Genomic DNA, 18819 nt, shown 5'->3' with positions numbered 1-18819 from the left:
TTTGTGAATATGGGCTATACAAATACAATTTGATTGATTGAATCAGGTTAGAGATTCATTTCCCCAATTACTGTTATTTATGGAAGAACATGGGAGTTATAAGACTTTGACACCAATACTATTTAAGATGCATTTTATTGCCTTTGAATCAAATCCATAACAGCAGCAATTGTCACAAGATGAGAATTTGCCTTTAAAGACTGTTTAAATAGGCAGATGAAACAAACTCATTGGGTGAAGTTTATAGTATAAGTAGCGGCTTAAATTCTAGTTTGGTCAAAAAAACAAACAGACAAGAGACCAAGGCTTATAATTTATTTATTTACATACATACAAAATCCAAGTAACTCACAAACATGTCTGTTTTTTGCTTTCTTTTAACAGTTTGATTCTTAACACAAACAGACAGAAGGCAGTACATTTCTTATCCAAACGCCAAAGAAAACAGATACCATGAGTTTGACTGAAGCCCCTTAACCGGCTCTGTGTTCCTCAATAAGGAGTCGAGAAAAAGAAGTGACGAGACATTAAGGCAAGGGCAGCGACACACAGGCCATAGTGAGGAAAATGAAAACAGTTGAAACAAACGCCGCCCTTCTTTCTCTGAACCCAGCCGTGGTCGGTACGAGGGTTAGTGAGGAGCGGAAAGAAATAAACCCTCACTCCAAGAAGTTTTACAAACGAGAAGTACAAAAACAATCCTCCAACCAACATCCTCCAAAACCAGAGATGTGCTTTGTTTTCAGTGGTAGTTGAAAATCCAGACGCCCCAAATTTATCAGTTTATCACCCACTTAAAAGGGAGTTTGTTAGAAAACCTATTTTTTTTAGACGTATACTGACGCAGTGTTCTACCGTGTGTTCTGTAACATTATGTTCCTATTACGTAACAGCAGAAGATGGTTGGAGACTCTTATTTTTTTTTCTTTTTAATCCATCAGGCTCCATCTGCCTTTGACATCAATCATGATGGAACAGGTCAGAAGAAAACATAGGACAACAACACTGTAAATCTCAGGATAATACATTTACATCGCATGTGGTGGGAATCTATATATATATATTAAAAAAAAAAAAAAAAGATAACTAGAAATAAATGCAAGAAACGTACTCTCCCATCACACAGTCACGGTTTGAAAACGTTTGTAGTTCACACATTATTTTTGACACAATTTTTTTTGGACACTTCTTCCCTCAAGTTTCCACTGAGGACGACACGAACTCGACCGTCGTTTTGTTCAGAGCAGCTCGCTCTTCAAGATTCTGTGCAAACATTCAATGCATATCCATACAGTAAACATTTTTTATATATATATATGTATTATTTTTTGTATATATATATATATCTCTATATAACATGACTTTCCGCAAGTTATGGCAGTACTGTCACACACACACACACACATTTTGTCCTGGTGACAAAATTAGACACAAGACAAACTGCACTGCTTGTAACTTCTGATTATTATTTTTTTTAAGAATGCACAACACCTTCCACTTAATTACCTTTATTCAGTCACTGTACGTGTTAAATATCACGTTATTTACAAACTGATCTAAAAAGTCAAAATCTGCTGAAAAGTGACTTTCATTTCTTGTAAATGTAGATGCACTTAGTAATTAAAAACCTCAGCCCTGAAGAATTCAAAACACACAATAATAAAAGGAGGCATCACTTGCATTTTGAAGTGATCAGACAAACAAGAACAAAAGGGGCATCACTTGTTTCCTTTTAGGGAAACTAAAGATCAGGTGGGCTTTAAGTAAAAACTATGGGAACTTTGGATGAGACTGATCAGTGGATCAGATGACAAAAAAATAAAATCCATACATCATGCCTTAGCACCAATATTACAGAGGAACAAATCTCCCTGCGTTAGGTCCAGTACTGATCTCTGTGCATGCTCCAAGGCCACTAAAACGTTCTCAAAAGAAACATTGCATACCTCATAAACAACTGGACGCTGTGTGCAAAACCCATCAAAAAGAAATTAATACATCACCAACATTAAAAGCTTTATTTTTCTCCCCCCCCCCTCTCTCGTCCATTGAAAACTGAAAGTGTAACTAGGTTCTGATCTTTGATGTGTGTCAAAGGTCAGGCCTGGGTCCCCCTCTCACACAGAAGACCCAGCCGCCGTCGACAGTCAAATGTACCTGCAACCTCATCCTGACTGCACGGACAGATCCACAGCTCTGAGCTGAAGAAACATTTGGACAACAGCTGCGTTTATTTGGTTAGAAAAAGTGATGATCGGCCTCCAGCAGCTGTTTTTTTAAACTAGTGACTGGGTTCCAACCTGATACTCGGGGAACACAGACTGAAATACAAAACAAGCATCTACACGGCTCCGCGATTTTACACACTGAACTCGGCTCCTCTCTGATCCCCTCTAGATGTAGCAGCTCCCCAGATCTCCCAGGACACAAAGTGCTTCCCTGCCCCATATGAGGAATAAATTCCATCCCCTTTTAAACTTTAAAGCTTTGTGAAAGGAATCCAAGGGGTAAAAGACTGAGACAGAAGTGGGTGAGGTAACTGTGCTTGATCTGGCGGTTCCTGCAGTGAGTGGAGCTGTCAAGGGAGAGGAAGGTTGGCAGTGTGCTCCAAGACTTTGTGCGGAAAGTTTGCTCCTTTCATCTGAAATCCTTTCTCTCCCAACGCACCTGTCCCAGACTCACAGGTGTGCAATGATATTTTTGCAAGTATCCTACTGGCAAAAATCAAATATGGTGTGTTCACAAGTGGAAAACGGGATGTGCTTAACTTCTGGAATGACGCTGTTGCCCGCCTGACATATGTTCGGCTGTCTAGGTTAGTCTTCCCACTGTGAGCCCACCATCTGCCATGGTCATCATTAATTGATCAGACCTCAGATTGCAATGGGTAATATGAGTGGGTGACATGATATTTGCTCAAAGTGGCACATTTATCCACCTTTTGATAAGACTGTGAACGCTCCTAATTTGATTTTTGCAGGCCTGACAGTACAGACACATGAGACAGGGAAGCACTCAGGGGTCATGGGATTTTGTTCCAGGGTGGACGAAGGGAACAAAGAGTTAGAGCTCAGTGGGTTTGTGATAATGCCCCCCATCTCTTCCTCTCTGTCTACCAGGAGCCTCATTGTGTGGAGGTAGGGGCACCTGGGCTCAGCTACAGGCTTTACAAAGACCACGAGTCAGCCGGGTTGTGTCCGAGGTCAGAGTTGTCAGCACGACTCCTCCAGAGCATTGACAACCTGCTCCAGGATGTCGGGGCAGTAGTCTGCGATCTGCTGGAGGACAGAGTTGGCGTACTCCTGCAGGTCCCCGCTCTCCTTCTCACACACCTCCAGCTCGTGCTCCAACTGGACAAAAGAGAGCAAGAGTTAGCCCAATGAGAATTAGTGCATTTCAATACAACCAATCAGCAAAGTTCTAAATCCATCTAAATAATAATTCCACAAATCTGCCCATGGAATGCGTATCTTGAGATCCATTCCTCATATTGGCTTCACACACTTATCGTGTGTATTGTTGGGGGTCAAAGGAAGTGCAGTGCTGAATTTGGTGGAATTTGGACACAAGATACATTCAATATTAATAAACAGGCGACCAGCGCTCTGTAGTAGCAGCGGCTGGGACTTATCAACTTTGAACATGACATTCTCCAGTTCGAGGTTCTGCCTTACTGAGTCCAGCTTCACTGAACTATGAATAAACAGGTGGAACGTTTTTTGTGCAGCGGTGGTAGCACAGCTTCAAGGTTCTGTGGACTGAATTCGGCAGCAGGTCTTTACCTACAGCAGCAAAAGAGAAATCGCTAACAGAGCGAGAGCCAGAGTTTCTCCACTACCTGTTGGACACTCATCTTCTGGAGCTCCTCCTCCCAGTCGTCAGGGTCGCTGTGATGGTAGTGAGAGGGGGGCGTGAGCTGGCTGAGGATGCTGGGGTCCCGGTCGTGGCAGAGGTCTGTCAGGTGGGCGATGTAGAGCTTGAGCTTACTGCGGTTCATGGACAGGGCTAGAAGAGGGGGTATCATCTGCAGGGGGTGGGGAAGGAGGTGAAGAGGAGCGACAGGTAAAGATCAGTAGAGTAGTAAAAAATATTTTTCTTCAGACAAACAAAAAGGAGACGTTTTGCTCTCATTTCCATGGTTGAACACGATGACAGAACCAAGCACAAGACACAAGTTGACAAAAGAAAGGTTTTTTCATGGGACAAAAACAGAACATAGTCATCCACATGCATGCTCATGAACTCATCACCACCAACAACAATCAACCTCCCTGGGTACATTAACAAATGTGTGCTTGTTATTTATATATGTACGGCTCAAGATGGGGTCTTACAAAAAGGGACTTACTCCCCCCACTGATTATGTCGAGATTAAACCCATTATCCAACACAACACCTGTTTGTGTGAGTCAAAATTCATCACTATTCATTAGTGTCAGAGCAGTTACATGCAAAGCTAAGATGCTTTCGTTTGAGACAAGTGAGCCAGGATCAAACTCATCTCATCCTCTTAGCCTGTGCATGCAAAAAACACACACCACTGATCCCACGAGCAACAAACGAACAGTGTGAAGTCACGGGGTGAGTGGTGAGAAACAACAGAGCAATGACGACAACGATCACCAACATTAAGAAGGAAGGACAAATGAATGGAAGACATGTGGACATGCCGCAACAGCAACAATGATGGAGGGTGTGACAGGTCTGGCTTTTCACACAAGCTCACCCTTTCTGAACAAAAATGCTGAGAGAGAGAGAGAGATCGAGGGGGAGGGCAAAAGGTTGGCTACGCCCAAATACCCTCCTCATCATCCTGTTAGCCACAGCGTAAGCCAATTGCAGCATTAGAAAAGAACATTTTGTTAGTGTGTTTAAAAACCAGGAATGTTAAAAAAAAAGGACAAAAGAAACATTTCATTTCATAACAGTAGTTCTCTTCAGTAGGCAGATTTCAGTTCAACCGGCTTTGCAACGAACATGTTAATCAACAGTCAGCGGCAGAAATGGAAAAAATAAGCATTTGTTGATGAATTACGGACATGAGCCGGCTAACTGGTGGTTCGGTAAGCTACCTGATCTGGAGAGGGTTTGTGATTTGTGTGGTCAGGGACCGTCTTCAGATGGTCATCTTCATAGTTGTCTGCCATCAGCTTCATCCGGTTCTGAGTCTGTTAATTCAAAGACAGTGAAGATTAAAAAAGGAAGAGACTTCTTCTGACATGAAAGAGAGGAAGAGGGGGGGGCATTTAAAGCCTGGTTATTTTTTGATATATGTTTTGACCCTGGTTTTGATCAATTTACAAAATTCACTCTAATTATGTTCATAGTTGTAGTTGTCTTTTATTATACTTCATACGGTTTATCTATGCTCAACATGAAGATACGGAAACAGACTGAGCCTCCTGTCCATACTCCGCGCTCATGGGGGGGTTGATAAACAGATTCAGATCCTGAGAGCTTCAGACTTAATGTAATCTACATAACTTGTGAATATAAATTTATAACTTTCGACAGATATTAAGGGGAAACGTAAGTTTTAAATCTGTGTGGAGCCTGTTTGATATGGAGCCATTGTTTTACTTTTCTGTGACTGGCTCATGGTTAGAGAGAGTATTGGGGGGGGGTCAGCAGGGAAAAGGGAAAAAGAAAAACTGGGAAAACATCTAGGAATTTCTGTAGAAAAAGTTCCCATTGGTACAGATAATCCTCTGGGGTTTTATGCCAAAGACACATTTAACTGGTATTTGGCATGTGATTTTGCAGGGGGCCAGGTGGTTACACAAACTATTGTTAGTAAAGTCACACTGGCAGCGAGAGTCTGTTCTCTCTAATACTTCCTCTAGCAGGACACTAAATCCCTGCACTCTGTCCTGAACTAATGAACATATCACACGTGAGACATGTAAGAAAGAGCATAAATGTCTTTGATCATGTTAAGGCTTGAACTGTCGTGATGTCTTAGTCATGTATCCCCTCCTCAGTGGACACAACACCATATTTACCTGCTGTTTGAGCTGTTGCACCAGTCTGTCCTTCTCCCGCTTCAGCAGGGCCACCTCGTCCTGCGTCTTCTTCTTCTTAGATGAGGACAACTCCAGGAGAGCGATGTTAGCGTCCTTTTCGCTGATAGCAGCCAACAGTGCCTCCTGCCTGTTAGGTGGGGGAGGAGGAGGAAACAATGTGGCATTTAACCACACAAGTAAATAGCCCAATTATCATTTATAATTCATTGCACAAAATCATCCTGCCAGCTGGAGAAGGCCAGAATCGGATGACATTTTACAAGATGACTGTATCAATCAATAATATTCCAGTCTATTCCTGTGTGTGTGTGTGTGTGTGTGTGTGTGTGTGTGTGTGTGTGTGTGTGTGTGTGTGTGTGTGTGTGTGTGTGTGTGTGTGTGTGTGTGTGTGTGTGTGTGTGTGTGTGTGTGTGTGTGTGTGTGTGTGTGTGTGTGTGTGTGTGTGTGTGTGTGTCTTCACCATCTCGAGCACCTCCTCCAGGTGTTTCCGGCGCTCAGCTCGCAGGGTTGTGAGGTGTGCCTCTTTCTCACACAGAGACTGCTGGGTGGAGGACAGTTTGGCTCTCATGGACTCCAGCTCCTGTTTCACCTTCTCCATGGCCCCCAGCAGCTCCTCCATCTAGGTACACACACACACAACAATTCAATCATGAAAAGAGTAAGAACGGATTATCTAAATCCTTCAGTGAAAGCGCAGGGCTTTTTACTTGAAGACTTTAAAATGATTTTCCAGATAAACCGCTCTAATAAGATGAAGGGGTGGAATTTGAGGGCTTTAAGAGAAAGTCTAGAGATCAACTATAACACAGGTAATACAGCACTTAATTTATTTACCTGCTATTTACTTAAAAAGTGAACACACTTCAATCTACAAATGGCTGAATGAGAGTGAATACTTCAATCATTCCAAATCGTCTAATTTACTGGATATTTAATGTTTGAACAAATTAAGCATGTTTTTATAAGCAAACAACGGGTAAACAAAATTACATTTTTTTTTTACATGAGCTGGAAACATCAGCAACACTTTGTAAAGACATGCAGTCCAACAACACCCTAAAAAAAAGGACCAAACTTCACAAACATGTTCATGGCAGGGCTGTTGTATGGGACTGCATGAATTGTAGAGGTGTTACTGCTGCTGTATCCACCCCATGTAAAGCAGTGTTGCTCACTGATGGAGGTCACACATACTGGGCTCATACCTTAGACCACTTAATGTGGGCGAGGTTCGACTCATGCATTTTGAGTGAGTGCTTCTGAGGGGCGGTGTGTAGCAGAGAGAAAACAAGAGAAAACGACAAGCAAAGATAAAAGAACTGAGAAAGAGGAGGAGGCCAGAAGGAGATGAGGGAGGTGAAGAAAGGGATGAGAAACACCACCATGACAGCAAAAGGTGTGGAGGAAAGAATCTCAATATCTGAAGGCGTTTGTTTTAGCTCTATATATGATATGATCCTGTGGCTTGAATAATATTGCTCTGTCGTGATCCTGTGTGTTCAGGGGGGGGATTCGTGTACCTGTCTCTCCTGCAGCGACCTGGCAGACTCCTCCTGCGCAAGCACCATCTCTCGCTCAGCAGTAATCTGGACGCTCTCTCTCAGGGCCTCCTCCAGCTCCTCTATACGCTCCGACTTCTGACGCAGAGTGTCCTTCGGTGCGGGAGCGAAAAGAGGTCACATTAAGGTTCGTCAGTGTGAGAGAAAATGCAAACGTTGCTGCAGGGTACGTACGGTCCCAACGAGCCACGCACAAGCTTTACCTTCACGTGCTGGGAGTTCTCAGACAGGTTGTCCTCCCTTTTTCTAGCCTCCTCCATGAGTCGAGCATTCCTGCTTTTCTCCACCTGCTCCTTGTGCTTCAGAGAGGCCACCTTCTTCGTCTGGTCCTGCTTCTGCCTATACGTGCACGATGGGATAAACAGGAGGAGTTATGTACATGTGCTAATCAAGTATAGACAAGTATATGTGAAGTTTATAACTGACAAAATAATGTGGGGGGGAAAAGGTGCAAATGAATCATGTTTTAAAGAGAGGTGACTCTATGAAAAGCTATGACACAATCGTCACAATCGTAGCCATACAGATTTGCTGCAGCCAAATCTTTGACAGCCCTGCAAAGAGTCAATCCCAGATTTGACTCAGGGTGAAAGACAAGAGCAATAACAAAGCGAGAAAGGAAAAGTGAGCATGAGCAGGGGTAAGAAAAAAAAGACAGAGTTCAATACGTCAGGACAAGGCAGCAACACAGACTATGGAGAAGCGAGAGGTGAGGGGGAGCAAATGTGAGAGAAATGTGAGAAGAAGACAGTCAAAAGAAGTCAGGGGGGAGAATGAGAAGAACAAATACTAACCTGGAGGCCAAACTGGTGGGGTGAGAGATTTCCGGTGTAAAGACAGGAAAGCAGTTAAGAGAAAAACAAACTCAGACTCAGAGCAAATATGGTGGGTAAAGGAGAGGAAGAGGGAAGATCAGTAAAAGGATCATTTAGGGTCTTTGACTCAATGTCACACAATTCACCACGTGCGATGAGAAGACAACACTACATGACAGAGGGCTTGTCTAGGTCGATTTCTGGAGCTGTAACTACCACTGTTAAAATATGCCATTCACCACTTCAACTTTTAAAACAATACTACAAAAATTCCAAATGGTAATAAAATCCACCATTAGCAGTGCCAGGGGCAACGGTCTCCAGGACGACATGAAGTCACTGAAGGAAAATTTGCAGCAATTAAGAGCAACAGTGGTCACAAGTACGAGCTAACAGGGATGAAAACGCACGTCAGGGACCTCAGGTGCTGAACAAAACAAAACAAAACAAAAACTACACGTAAAAGACTCCATCATTAAAAACTTCTATGACACAGACACAACAAGATACAGACGATATTATTTCTGTGCTAACAAACATGACTCGTGACACTGTCTACTTCAAATCCATGTTTCCACCCACCTCTCCAGCTCATTGATCTTTTTATCTTTGTCATTCTTCTCATTCTCCATTTCCCGGAGGATCTCCAGCAAGCGGTCCACCTCAGCCTGTGCCTTCCCAGAATCCTCTTTGTGGCGAGCCACTTCCTGCTCCAGGTTCTTAATGCGCTCAGCGACCTCGGTGTTAGCCTGAGCCTCCAGGGTTGCATTTTGAGCCTGACAAGAAGACAAGATGGTAGAAATCAGCTGTTGTCTCTTTCAGGGTTAGTGGACAGAGGTGATTGTTCTATGTGACGTATCTTACTCTCTTGAGGTGGTTCTCCAGTTTGAGGCACTCCTCCCTCTTCTGCTCCATTGTGATCTCCAGGCTCTTGAGTTTTGAGTCCTTCTTCAGCCCAGAGGAAGCCAGGGATGATGCATGCTCCTTCAGGTCCAACAGTGAAGTCTTCATACACACAAACACAAAAACAGCACAAGTATAAAGTATCACAGATTTTCATCCTAAACTATGGGACTAGGGAGGCTGCAAACACATCGTATCTGACATCCATGACTCATCATACAAGTGTTTTCTTGTTTTAGTGAGAGTTTGTTTTCTTGAATCCATTTCTCACCTCTCTGTCTGACAGGTCTCCCTGCAGTAAACTCAGTCGCTCCTTCAACTCCTTCAGTTCCTTCTTGTTACAGTCAATCTCCTCTGTCTTCTCCCGGTCGTCTCTGTCTCGCTGGTCCTTTAGACGCTCAATGATGCGTTCCTGGGTAACAAACACACATGTTGTGTTCACAATTGCATTGCTACAAAAGTCTAATCTGCTAAGGCACCAGTCACGGAGTTTGTGCAGACATCAATTCACCTTTTCTGCGAGAGACTCCTCCAGCGTGGTGAGAGCAGTGTCAGTGTTGGAAGTGTCAGCTTGCAAAGACTTAACTCTCTCCTTCAGGCTGCTCATCTGCTTCTCCTTATCCCTCAGCTGCTCCTGCAGGTTCTCAATCTGCAGAACAAACAGAAGAAACCATCAGTCAAAATAAACATCACGACAGGAAACATACTGCGACATGATGGATGCATCTTTGTAGCCATTTCACACACGAGACTCAACAAAAGATCTTTTAAATGGCTCTCAGTCCAAATCACCTTCTTCTGCAGCACATTCACTTTGCGCTCCTTAACCTCCAGCATGTCTTTGAGGTCATGGATTTCTCCGTTGAGTGTGCCCTTCTCTTCAGACATTTCTTGTATCTGCTTGCTCTTCTTATTCAGAGTTGTCTCTTTTTCTTCCAGGCGCAGACGCAAGGCATCCACCTGAACAGGAAACGGCAGACAAACTGTAACTGTGTCCAAATCACAAGTTTAAAATAGAAGTGGGCATAAACACATTGTTACTTCTGTGCTTTTGTTTGTAGTATTATCAGCCATAAGTAGCACAAACACGTCCCTTACTGTACAAGTACTACCTTTAAAGAGCACTTGCTATGTACCTATTCTTCTGGGCGTACAAAGCATTAAGACGTGTATATTTGCTGTACCTCTGTCTGTAAAATGGCAGCCCGCTGCTCCTTGGCAGTGAGAGACTCCTTGAGGACTTCAATGTGCTGCTTGCTATCTGAGAACTGGTTGGTGAGCGTCTCAAGCTTGGTCTGCAAACCAAGCAGCTCAGAGTCCTTCCTGGAGAGGTCCTGCTTCACCTGCTCCATCTGAAAGACAAAGAGCAGACATGTTTAGATGTAAATGTGAGATGAGATAGAATCACAGCAGTCAGTTCAAACTAAATATCCTGTTGTCTCTGACCTTGTTTTTCATGAACTTGGTGTGGCTGCGGTAAACTTCCATTTGCTTCATCTCCTCCTGACGCTCCTCGCAGCTCAGAAGTCCATTGGATTTCAGCATCAGCATCTCCTCCTCCATGTCCCGCAGGTTCCGCTCCATTGAGTTGATTTTTGCATCCTGAGGTGGATGAAGAGGAGTCAACACAAATAGCATGCACTTCTGTGACGCACCACATACATCATTATACATAGCCCTCTATTCAATATCCCCCACCTTCATGTCGATGACAGTCTGTAGAGCCTTCGTTTTGGTGGACTCGGGAGTTCCCTCATACCGACGGTGCAGCTCCTGTTGGGTCACATGAGATTGTATGTTGCTTGTATGTTTAAACTACAGTATAGATGTGAGCTTTGTACCTGTTACATCTCCCATGTTTGCACTAGACATTACCTCTCTTAGCACCGTGACCTCTCTCTCTCTCTGGTCCAGTAAACTCTCGAGGTGATGCCTGTGCATCTCAGCGTCAGCCAGTCTCCTGGTCCGCTCCTGGTCCTCCTCTGATGCCTTGGCAGACGGACCTGACACAGAAAACACGACAAACCTGGTAAACATGATGAAGTCACTAAAAAGACATTTATGTAGTTGAAAAATTAAGTCATTTTAAGTTGAGCATCATAAGTCATGTGATTAACTTACACAGACTGACAGGCACTGACACCAAATAACAAAATTAGTAATATATTTTTATTTCATATATTGTAGGATATTATAGATATTTTCTGGGTTTAAATTTTTTTTTTTATAGTGTACTGCTTGTTCCACTTTGTCAACTGTGACATTTTGACTATTTTGTGCCCCTAAGACCATAACATGCATTGCTCTGAGAGACAGCCCTCAAATGTTCTAACCCTTAGAACCACGGTTGGGTTTGTGAAGCACACGTTGTGGTCAATTTGAAGAGGAAAGAAAAGAAACCCATATTTGGCCACCGGGGGAAATGGTTTGGATTGAGATGAGAGGGAAGAGGAAGCAGCAACAACACTTTGAAGCAACAGCCTGAGACCAAAATCTTTTGAGACCCAAAAATATTTGTGGAAGATATTTAAAGTCAACAGGAAAACCAACAGACTCTTATTTTTATACTTTTCAAAGAATCTGAATCTATTTGCCTACAGAAGAAAACTTGTAAACCTGCTGCTGTGCTTCTCTCCTGAGGCTCAAAACTACCTTTGCTCTGCAGCATCTCCAGAAGCTTCTTGATGGATTCGTCTCGGGCTCCCAGGGTTTGCTTCTGTGTGTCAATCCTCAGCTCCATCTCCTCCAGGGTCTTTCTTAGGAGGAAGAGCTCTTTGGCCTGCCGCTCGTGCTCGGCCTGCAGCCGCCGGTAGTTCTCCTCTGTGGGTTCAGATGTCAGGGCCAGGTCCCGGCCGTGGCTGGAGGGATCTTGTTGAAACAGCTGGTTCAGGTCCCTTTGGATCCTCAGCTCATCCTGGAGAGCCTGGACAGTCATCTGGAGATGCTAAACACAAATAAGAGACACGTGCCTTTGTAATCATTCCTCTGTTTTACTCTTTGTTTGCCAGCCTTTATTACAAAATGATTCACGCAGACTTGGGTGAGATATAGAACTATATTGATGATATCACTTATGGAATGGATCCTGGTATAATATTGTGTTACATCCAGTTTAAAATCAGCCTCTAATCATGACTGAAAATTTAGCAGTGTCCTGACAGATGCACCCCCAACAGTCAGCGACAGTGTTACATTTCATGCCCAGACAAATACAAGTGGTGAAACACTATCAGCCCAGTATAGTATTGCATTGTTTGTGGCATCTGACGCCACGGACACTTGGCAGTGCTGCCTCGAGACAGTAACACAAGGCTGTGTTACACTCTGGTCTGAACCAGCTGTGACCGTTTTCAGATGACAGAACAAAGAGAGAAGTCAGTGTCTTCGTTTCTCTCCTCCGGCCCCCTCCCCTTCCCTTTGTCATTCGCTCCTTCTACCAGCACACACTATTCATCCACCTTGCCTGCTCTCACCCCGTCTCTTCCCTCAAACACTCTCACCTCTCTCTAACCCTCCCTTTCTGTCAACCTCTCCATCCCCTGACTAAGGCTGACTCACTGCTGTGACTGCACCGATCCACCATCAGACACACACACACGCACACACGCACACGCACACACGCACGCACGCACACGCACGCACGCGCACACGCACAGACCAGCACGACAACACACACTCACAGACACCTTCTCCCTTCCCCTCCCATATTCTCGCTCTCTCTGCCTGAGGAGAGATAACAGTCGGGCGTTTGAAAGAGCACAAAGCATACGATGTGTGATGCACTAACCAAACAGTAAGTCACAGCTCGTGGTGACACAGTGCACACAAAACCAAACCTCTGCTATAAAAACCATCCAAACCACAGGACACACTGTAGGAAAGTTCCAATTAAGATGCTCAGTGTGTGACACATGCTTCTTTAGTCTTTATTCTCTTCATCGTACCATTATAATCTTATATCTGACGTCACCAATATGGTTTTTTGGTCGATAAATATAATTTGCATTTCACAACATACTATGATAAATGTGGTTATTATTTATTAGCAAGACAACCGAGGACAATTCAGTGAGCATTTTACCTTTTTAGATGGAAAAAGGAAGGTGATAGCACTATCAAACACTATAACCTATCACAGGAAATGGCATAGAAAGATTCTGTGTAGTAGAGATTTGGAAACACTGTGCAAATATTAGTACAAAAAGCATAGAAATGCTTCAAAACTACACATAAACATAAACCTGCAGCTGTAGGCAGAGCCAGCTGGGCCGATGTTCAATGAGGCCATGCAGTTTAACTGAGGCTATAATTAATCAGATGCCTTTCAGTGTGCATGTGTGTGTGCGTGCATGTTTTCCACTGCATGGGAGGTGGAGACTTGATACACGAAAGCAGAAATCTTTAAATTACAGCACCCACTAATTTGCCCTGTGTAGTCGGACATTACTGGGAATTAGTCCTCAGTGTGATTCTGTGACTCAGCAGGAGTGAAAACAGCACATTACACAGGTCGGCCCCTCCATTAAGAATCACAAAGACGATTTCTCTTCATTGCTGAAACTAAATTTAGGACGGTTCCCACAACATACTATAGGCTTTAAAAATAGATCTTGTGATTATTTTTATTGTGCGCATACAGGGTCTAAATGTGTATGTAAGGGGACACAGGCTGATGGTGCTAGAATGTGTCTCAACACTTTTAGATCCAGAGCCAAGGATGAGAAAAATGAGAGAAAGTTGACGCAGATGACATGACAGAAAATACAAAGTGTTCAAACATCCAGCGTTTTTGCATTTGAAATCAGAAATTAAAAAGGCCAGTTAGATGAATGGCACCACGTATTCAACTCTACAGGTCCAGAAGACTATTACTTCATTTTGACAGGTAATGAAAGGATGGGATTTTTCACACATCTTTAAAAAAAAAGATGGAATGAAAGAGGAACTTTAAGAAAAGCCCATAATCTCATGAAAGCAATAAAAGCAGTCAACAACAAGTCACGCACACAGAGGGAGAGTTTTTCTTCCATCTCAAGCCAGTTTGCCTTCAGCACCTGGTGCTTAGTTGTGGGTTTTGGTATCGATTTCCAATGAAAGACAAATACACAACAAGCATTTGCCTCATTTTTTTCCATTTCTTTTTTAATGTAAAAAACAAATATCCCAAAAGTATATTTTAAACCACAAGAGAAGATAAAGTTGAATAGTCTTTACAAGGCACAAATCTAAAATATTACCTCAAAAGTGCTATTCGCAAGTGCTCTGTTATAACTGACAACATTCTTAAGTTGATTTCTTTTTTATTAAAGTCTTTAATCTACTACATATTTACCTTCTTTTAAATTAAGTTTTAAATCTCCACATTTTTTTATCCTGTTCACCAAATCCAGCAATTTCTGAAACGTATAGAGATGATAATGCAGCCATTAGACTTATGGCCTCTTTCATCTATTAAGCATGAGCATATAGCTGCGTATAAGAGGATTAACTAGAGGTTCAGAAAAATGCCTAGAACCTATGCAGTGAGAGGAGAAAGAGGGAGAGCAACACACTTGCACTAAAGCTGACGCACTGTGTGAAATACATTTGACACAAGCAGATTGATGACTCTGTTCCAAGTTGAGGCAATCTATTAAACAAATAAAGGCGAACGCTCACCTGTGCTTCATCTTGAATCACGCGGTATTGTTCCTTCCAGACGGTGATCTTAGAAACCTCGTCTTTCCTGAGCGCTCGCTCCTTCTTCAGCTCCGGGCTCCAGAAGGTCTTGATAGAATTCATAGAGGAACTGAGCTTGCTCTCCTTGACTTCAACGTCCCGCCGCAGCATCTCATTCTCACGCAGAACCTGAGAGAGCGGGACAAAGGGTTAGCATGTGAAAATACTGAGTATACAAGTGTGCGGTGGGTCAAACCTCAGCATCTAAAATGTCCACGTCCTTAATGGAGAAATTTAGTGAATTACCTCTTTCAGTTGTGCCTGCAGGTCAAGTATGGTGTTGTCTCTGGCCTGCCTCAGAGAATGGGGCACGGTGGAGGCCATGTGGTGGTCCCCAAAAGCTAGAGCGTCACCTGCCATCATGCTTGCTGGCAACATAGCGTTGCCAGTCACTGAGGTGGAGATGTTGGGAGTGCTGGCAGCCACTACTCCACAGCTGTTGCCCCTTGACCCATACGTCACCCTCTGTCTCCCCATGGTCGTCATTGTCCCACCACTTTTTGGAATGTGCTCCCCTGTCATGGTAACCTCATTGTCACTCAGGTACATCGGGCCTGAGTTGGCGTACGCGGCGTTGAGGGACTGGATGTTCTCCATGGAGAGAGTCTTGCCTCCTGCTCCTCCAGGTCCCCCTCCACTGCCTCCGGTGCTGTTGGTGCGGCGGTGTCCCATTCGAGGGGAGCGGGGGAGGCGAGGAGAACGGCTCGACCCCTGATTACCGGTACCACCTGCATCTCTTCCTCCACTATGGTTGGCATCCCCTCTGCCGACAGAGCGGGCGCTGCTGTACATCTTCAGCTGAACAGGAGAGCGGGGCTAAACGCTGAACTATGACCACGAGCGTTTGTTACGATCTCGCTGATTCTGTGGTTGAGACGTGAAACAATTGTGTGAGAATGTGGAGGTGACCCTGCTTCAACTGGAGATGGTCGCGAGGAGGTTCATGATAAAAGTGACTTCCCTCTTCCAATAGCAGCTGTCCAAGGCAACAGGTTAAGACACCAATCTGCAAAGAAAACAACACAGTTGTCCCCATTACATTTCACAGCAACAACAAAGCAGTCAATGTCAAATCTGAAGCCATTCTCAAACATATTGGTGTCATCATGCAGTCTGGAGTTCACTGTGGGTCATGTGAGGCGTTTTCTCTCCACCACCAGCAAATAAGCAATATTACATTTCAGTCTTTGGTCCCATTATATCTAGCGTTATAAAAAGCGATTAGGAATCCATGCTTTGCTTTCATCGTCTTGACCGGATTCCTTCCTGCTGTACAGACGGTTATGCAACTGTATATAAAGTCATGTCTAAGAACAATAATTATTCTCAGATGGGATCCGTTAGCACATACTGGACCAGATGTGCTTGGAGACCCAGATGTGGAGTCTGAGGTTTCTCCCAGTGGATCCAGTTGAATGCGTCGAGGCTGTTGCTCTACATGTTCCCTTCAGGTAGCTTTTGTGTTACGGACGTGTATGTGTCCAACAACATTTCCCACTATAGCCATTTAACTGGGCAGCCTGCTTGGCCTTGCTAGCGGCTAACACACCGGCTAACAGTAAAAATGCAGACATCCCCACCTTTAAACCCCCGTTATCCTCAAACCTCTGTCGTCTAAGCCTCACGCGGATGTAAACACATTTTCTCTGGAGAACTGAATCTTCCATCTGAGTCATTTTTCTTCCTGCTGACGCGGTGGATTAAAAAACTAGCCAGGGAGGCACAGGGGATCGTCCTCGGTGGACATTGTAAGAGGGACATGAAAAACCATTAAAACCACAGCTTGTGGAAATGAATGCAGACACACTCACAGCTACACAACCTGTGTATTAAACACAGGGTGAAGCTGTGGCACATTGAAGCCGATCTGAAGCGTGTTGCTCAATCCTATCGACAGCCTCTGCTCTGGAGACACCCAGAATCCGACCAGGTCCATTTTCCTCCTCCTCTGCTCAGCGGCGTTTCGTGCTCAGCTCCGGGGTTTTCAAGACCGTGAGTCGGCTTCAGGTCAGAGCTTCAACATAACGGTTAGCTTTAGCTTTAGCGACATATGGAGGCTAGCCCGTCCAGTTTGATGTGTGTGTGTATGTATTTCCCCCCCCCCTCCTCTCCTCGCTAACACAACAGCCACTGGAGGAAAGAAAAAAAAAACGCTCCACGCACAACTACCTCTCTCGGTGTCGGGTGGAGCTCAGGCCGGTGCCGGCGGGGGATCCTCGGTGAAGCGGGTGGAGATCGGCTGCAGCAGCGGTCATTTTACGTTAATCGCGCCGTGGACGTGTATCAGATTTTACCATCTTCTCTCTCCAGCGGCTCAGCGCAGAGTCAGGACGCCTCGGTGACGTCAAGCCTGCTGCGCGCGCTCACGACGGCCCTCCTCGCCACGCGTGAATTTTAAACGCGCGGTCACGAGGCTGTGTGGTGTGGAGGGACTGGACAGCAAGGGAGCGCGCCTGCGAGCATTTGCTCACAAATACACATATATTTTTTTTTTGGGGGGTATTTTTATTCAGGTTTTAATTTCCTCCCCTGAAAATAGCAGTAAAATATTTTTAAATACTGGATACATTTGTCCCCAGCAGTGGAATACCACCAACTACCACCAGGGGGCAGAACTTGCCTTTAGGAAAATTACAACCCACGAAATGGTTGACGCAAATAACACATAATGAGAAGAATACAATTTATTTATTTTTTGATATAATTTTTTTTTCTTCTTTGAGTTATCCGAACAGGATAAAATAACCCATACGTGTTCATATCAATATGTTGAAGTATTTGTTAAGGATTTCATTATGACAGATTTTAATGTCCCAGGACTGTTTATTTGTAGTGTGTTAGGATATATCTAGATTCACCATCAATTCTGCTTTTGATCTATATCTTCTATAATTTATAATAAAGGCTTTCAGCCCAAAAATATGTGATTAGATGTATATGGTAATATCATATATTCCTCAAAAATAAGTTTAAATTAAAATATGTTTCAGCATCAGAATCAGATTTATTGCTAGGTTTTTAAAAATATAAGGATTTGCTTTGGTGTGTAACAAAAGTTATTTAAAAAAATAGTGGGAGAGCAAATTAAGAAGCAAGTATTGTAGTTCAAGGAGAAATACAAGGACAGGAACTTAGTGATAGTACAAGAGTGATAAGTGAAGAGATAAAATCATCTATTTTTATTTTATTTTGTTCTATGCTGGTCTATGTTATTTCATTTTGTTCTTGCGCACTGTGTCTTCTTTTATTGTGCAGCACTTTGGTTAACCGGGGTTGTTTTTAAATGTTCTATATAAATAAACTTGACTTGACAAACCAAACATTTGCAGTGACGCTGCAACAGTAAAAGAGAAATGTGTGATTCAGCTTCACCTCAGGTTCATTTCCACAAAAAGATACCTAAATATTTTGGGGGGCAAACTGTATTTTAATAAATTTCCTAATATACTCATGCCACTGCACTTTACTTTATAACATTTCTATACAAACCACTACAGTGAACTGTGTATATTGTGTACATACTCAGCATTTTTTATTTTATTCTATTGCCTTTTTTTTAATATATATTTTTATTATCTTGTCTACCTCATTTTGACCTGCCTGCTGCTGTAACAACTACCTTTCCCCCGTGTGTGGATCAATAAAGTGTTATCTTATCTTATCTTATAGCAGAAATTCTACATTAAATGTTTGTTGTTGAATTCATTTTAAGACTAAACTTAAAGCCACTGGAATAGAGACATAAAAAACACTGATATCATGACTGTCTGTGTGCGTTGATGATGTCATCCCTCTGCGCAT

At 43.5% G+C, this 18819-nt stretch overlaps 1 protein-coding gene across 6 annotated transcripts; it reads right to left on the bottom strand.

Annotated features, from left to right (window-relative positions):
* Positions 1-301: 301 nt before the first annotated feature.
* Positions 302-17392, bottom strand: LOC118109599 (ELKS/Rab6-interacting/CAST family member 1). 6 transcript variants are annotated; one of them, XM_047339884.1, is made up of 22 exons: positions 17188-17392; positions 15265-16024; positions 14959-15147; positions 11953-12244; positions 11176-11303; positions 10999-11073; positions 10747-10902; positions 10485-10652; positions 10093-10260; positions 9812-9949; positions 9572-9712; positions 9262-9402; positions 8980-9173; positions 8377-8388; positions 7786-7921; positions 7544-7675; positions 7229-7282; positions 6484-6642; positions 6003-6152; positions 5073-5168; positions 3839-4024; positions 302-3350 (listed from the first exon to the last, which is right to left on the bottom strand). In XM_047339884.1, the coding sequence occupies exons 2-22, from the start codon at positions 15808-15810 to the stop codon at positions 3213-3215; spliced, it is 3399 nt and encodes a 1132-aa protein (XP_047195840.1). In that variant the 5' UTR covers positions 15811-16024; positions 17188-17392; the 3' UTR covers positions 302-3212. The 6 variants fall into 6 exon arrangements, 4 of the variants coding, with proteins under 4 accessions (XP_047195840.1, XP_047195841.1, XP_047195842.1 ...); XR_007032709.1 differs by lacking the exon at positions 302-3350 and adding an exon at positions 4727-4813 and having other exon boundaries at positions 3886-4024; XM_047339885.1 differs by lacking the exon at positions 8377-8388.
* Between the last annotated feature and the right edge of the window lie 1427 nt (positions 17393-18819).

The sequence above is a fragment of the Hippoglossus stenolepis genome, chromosome 5 (assembly GCF_022539355.2).
Source record: "Hippoglossus stenolepis isolate QCI-W04-F060 chromosome 5, HSTE1.2, whole genome shotgun sequence".
NCBI classification, from domain to species: Eukaryota; Metazoa; Chordata; class Actinopteri; order Pleuronectiformes; family Pleuronectidae; genus Hippoglossus; species Hippoglossus stenolepis.
Note: the sequence above shows the minus strand (reverse complement) of the source record. Positions and strands in the feature narration are given on the sequence as shown.

Coding starts and splice junctions, on each gene's coding strand:
- LOC118109599 (XM_047339884.1), bottom strand. CDS start 15,810: ATGTACAGCAGCGCCCGCTCTGTCGGCAGAGGGGATGCCAACCATAGT. Junction 10,903..10,998: donor AGACTGTCATCGACATGAAG/GTGGGGGATATT, acceptor CATCCACCTCAG/GATGCAAAAATCAACTCAAT. Junction 4,025..5,072: donor ACAAACCCTCTCCAGATCAG/GTAGCTTACCGA, acceptor CACCCCCTGCAG/ATGATACCCCCTCTTCTAGC.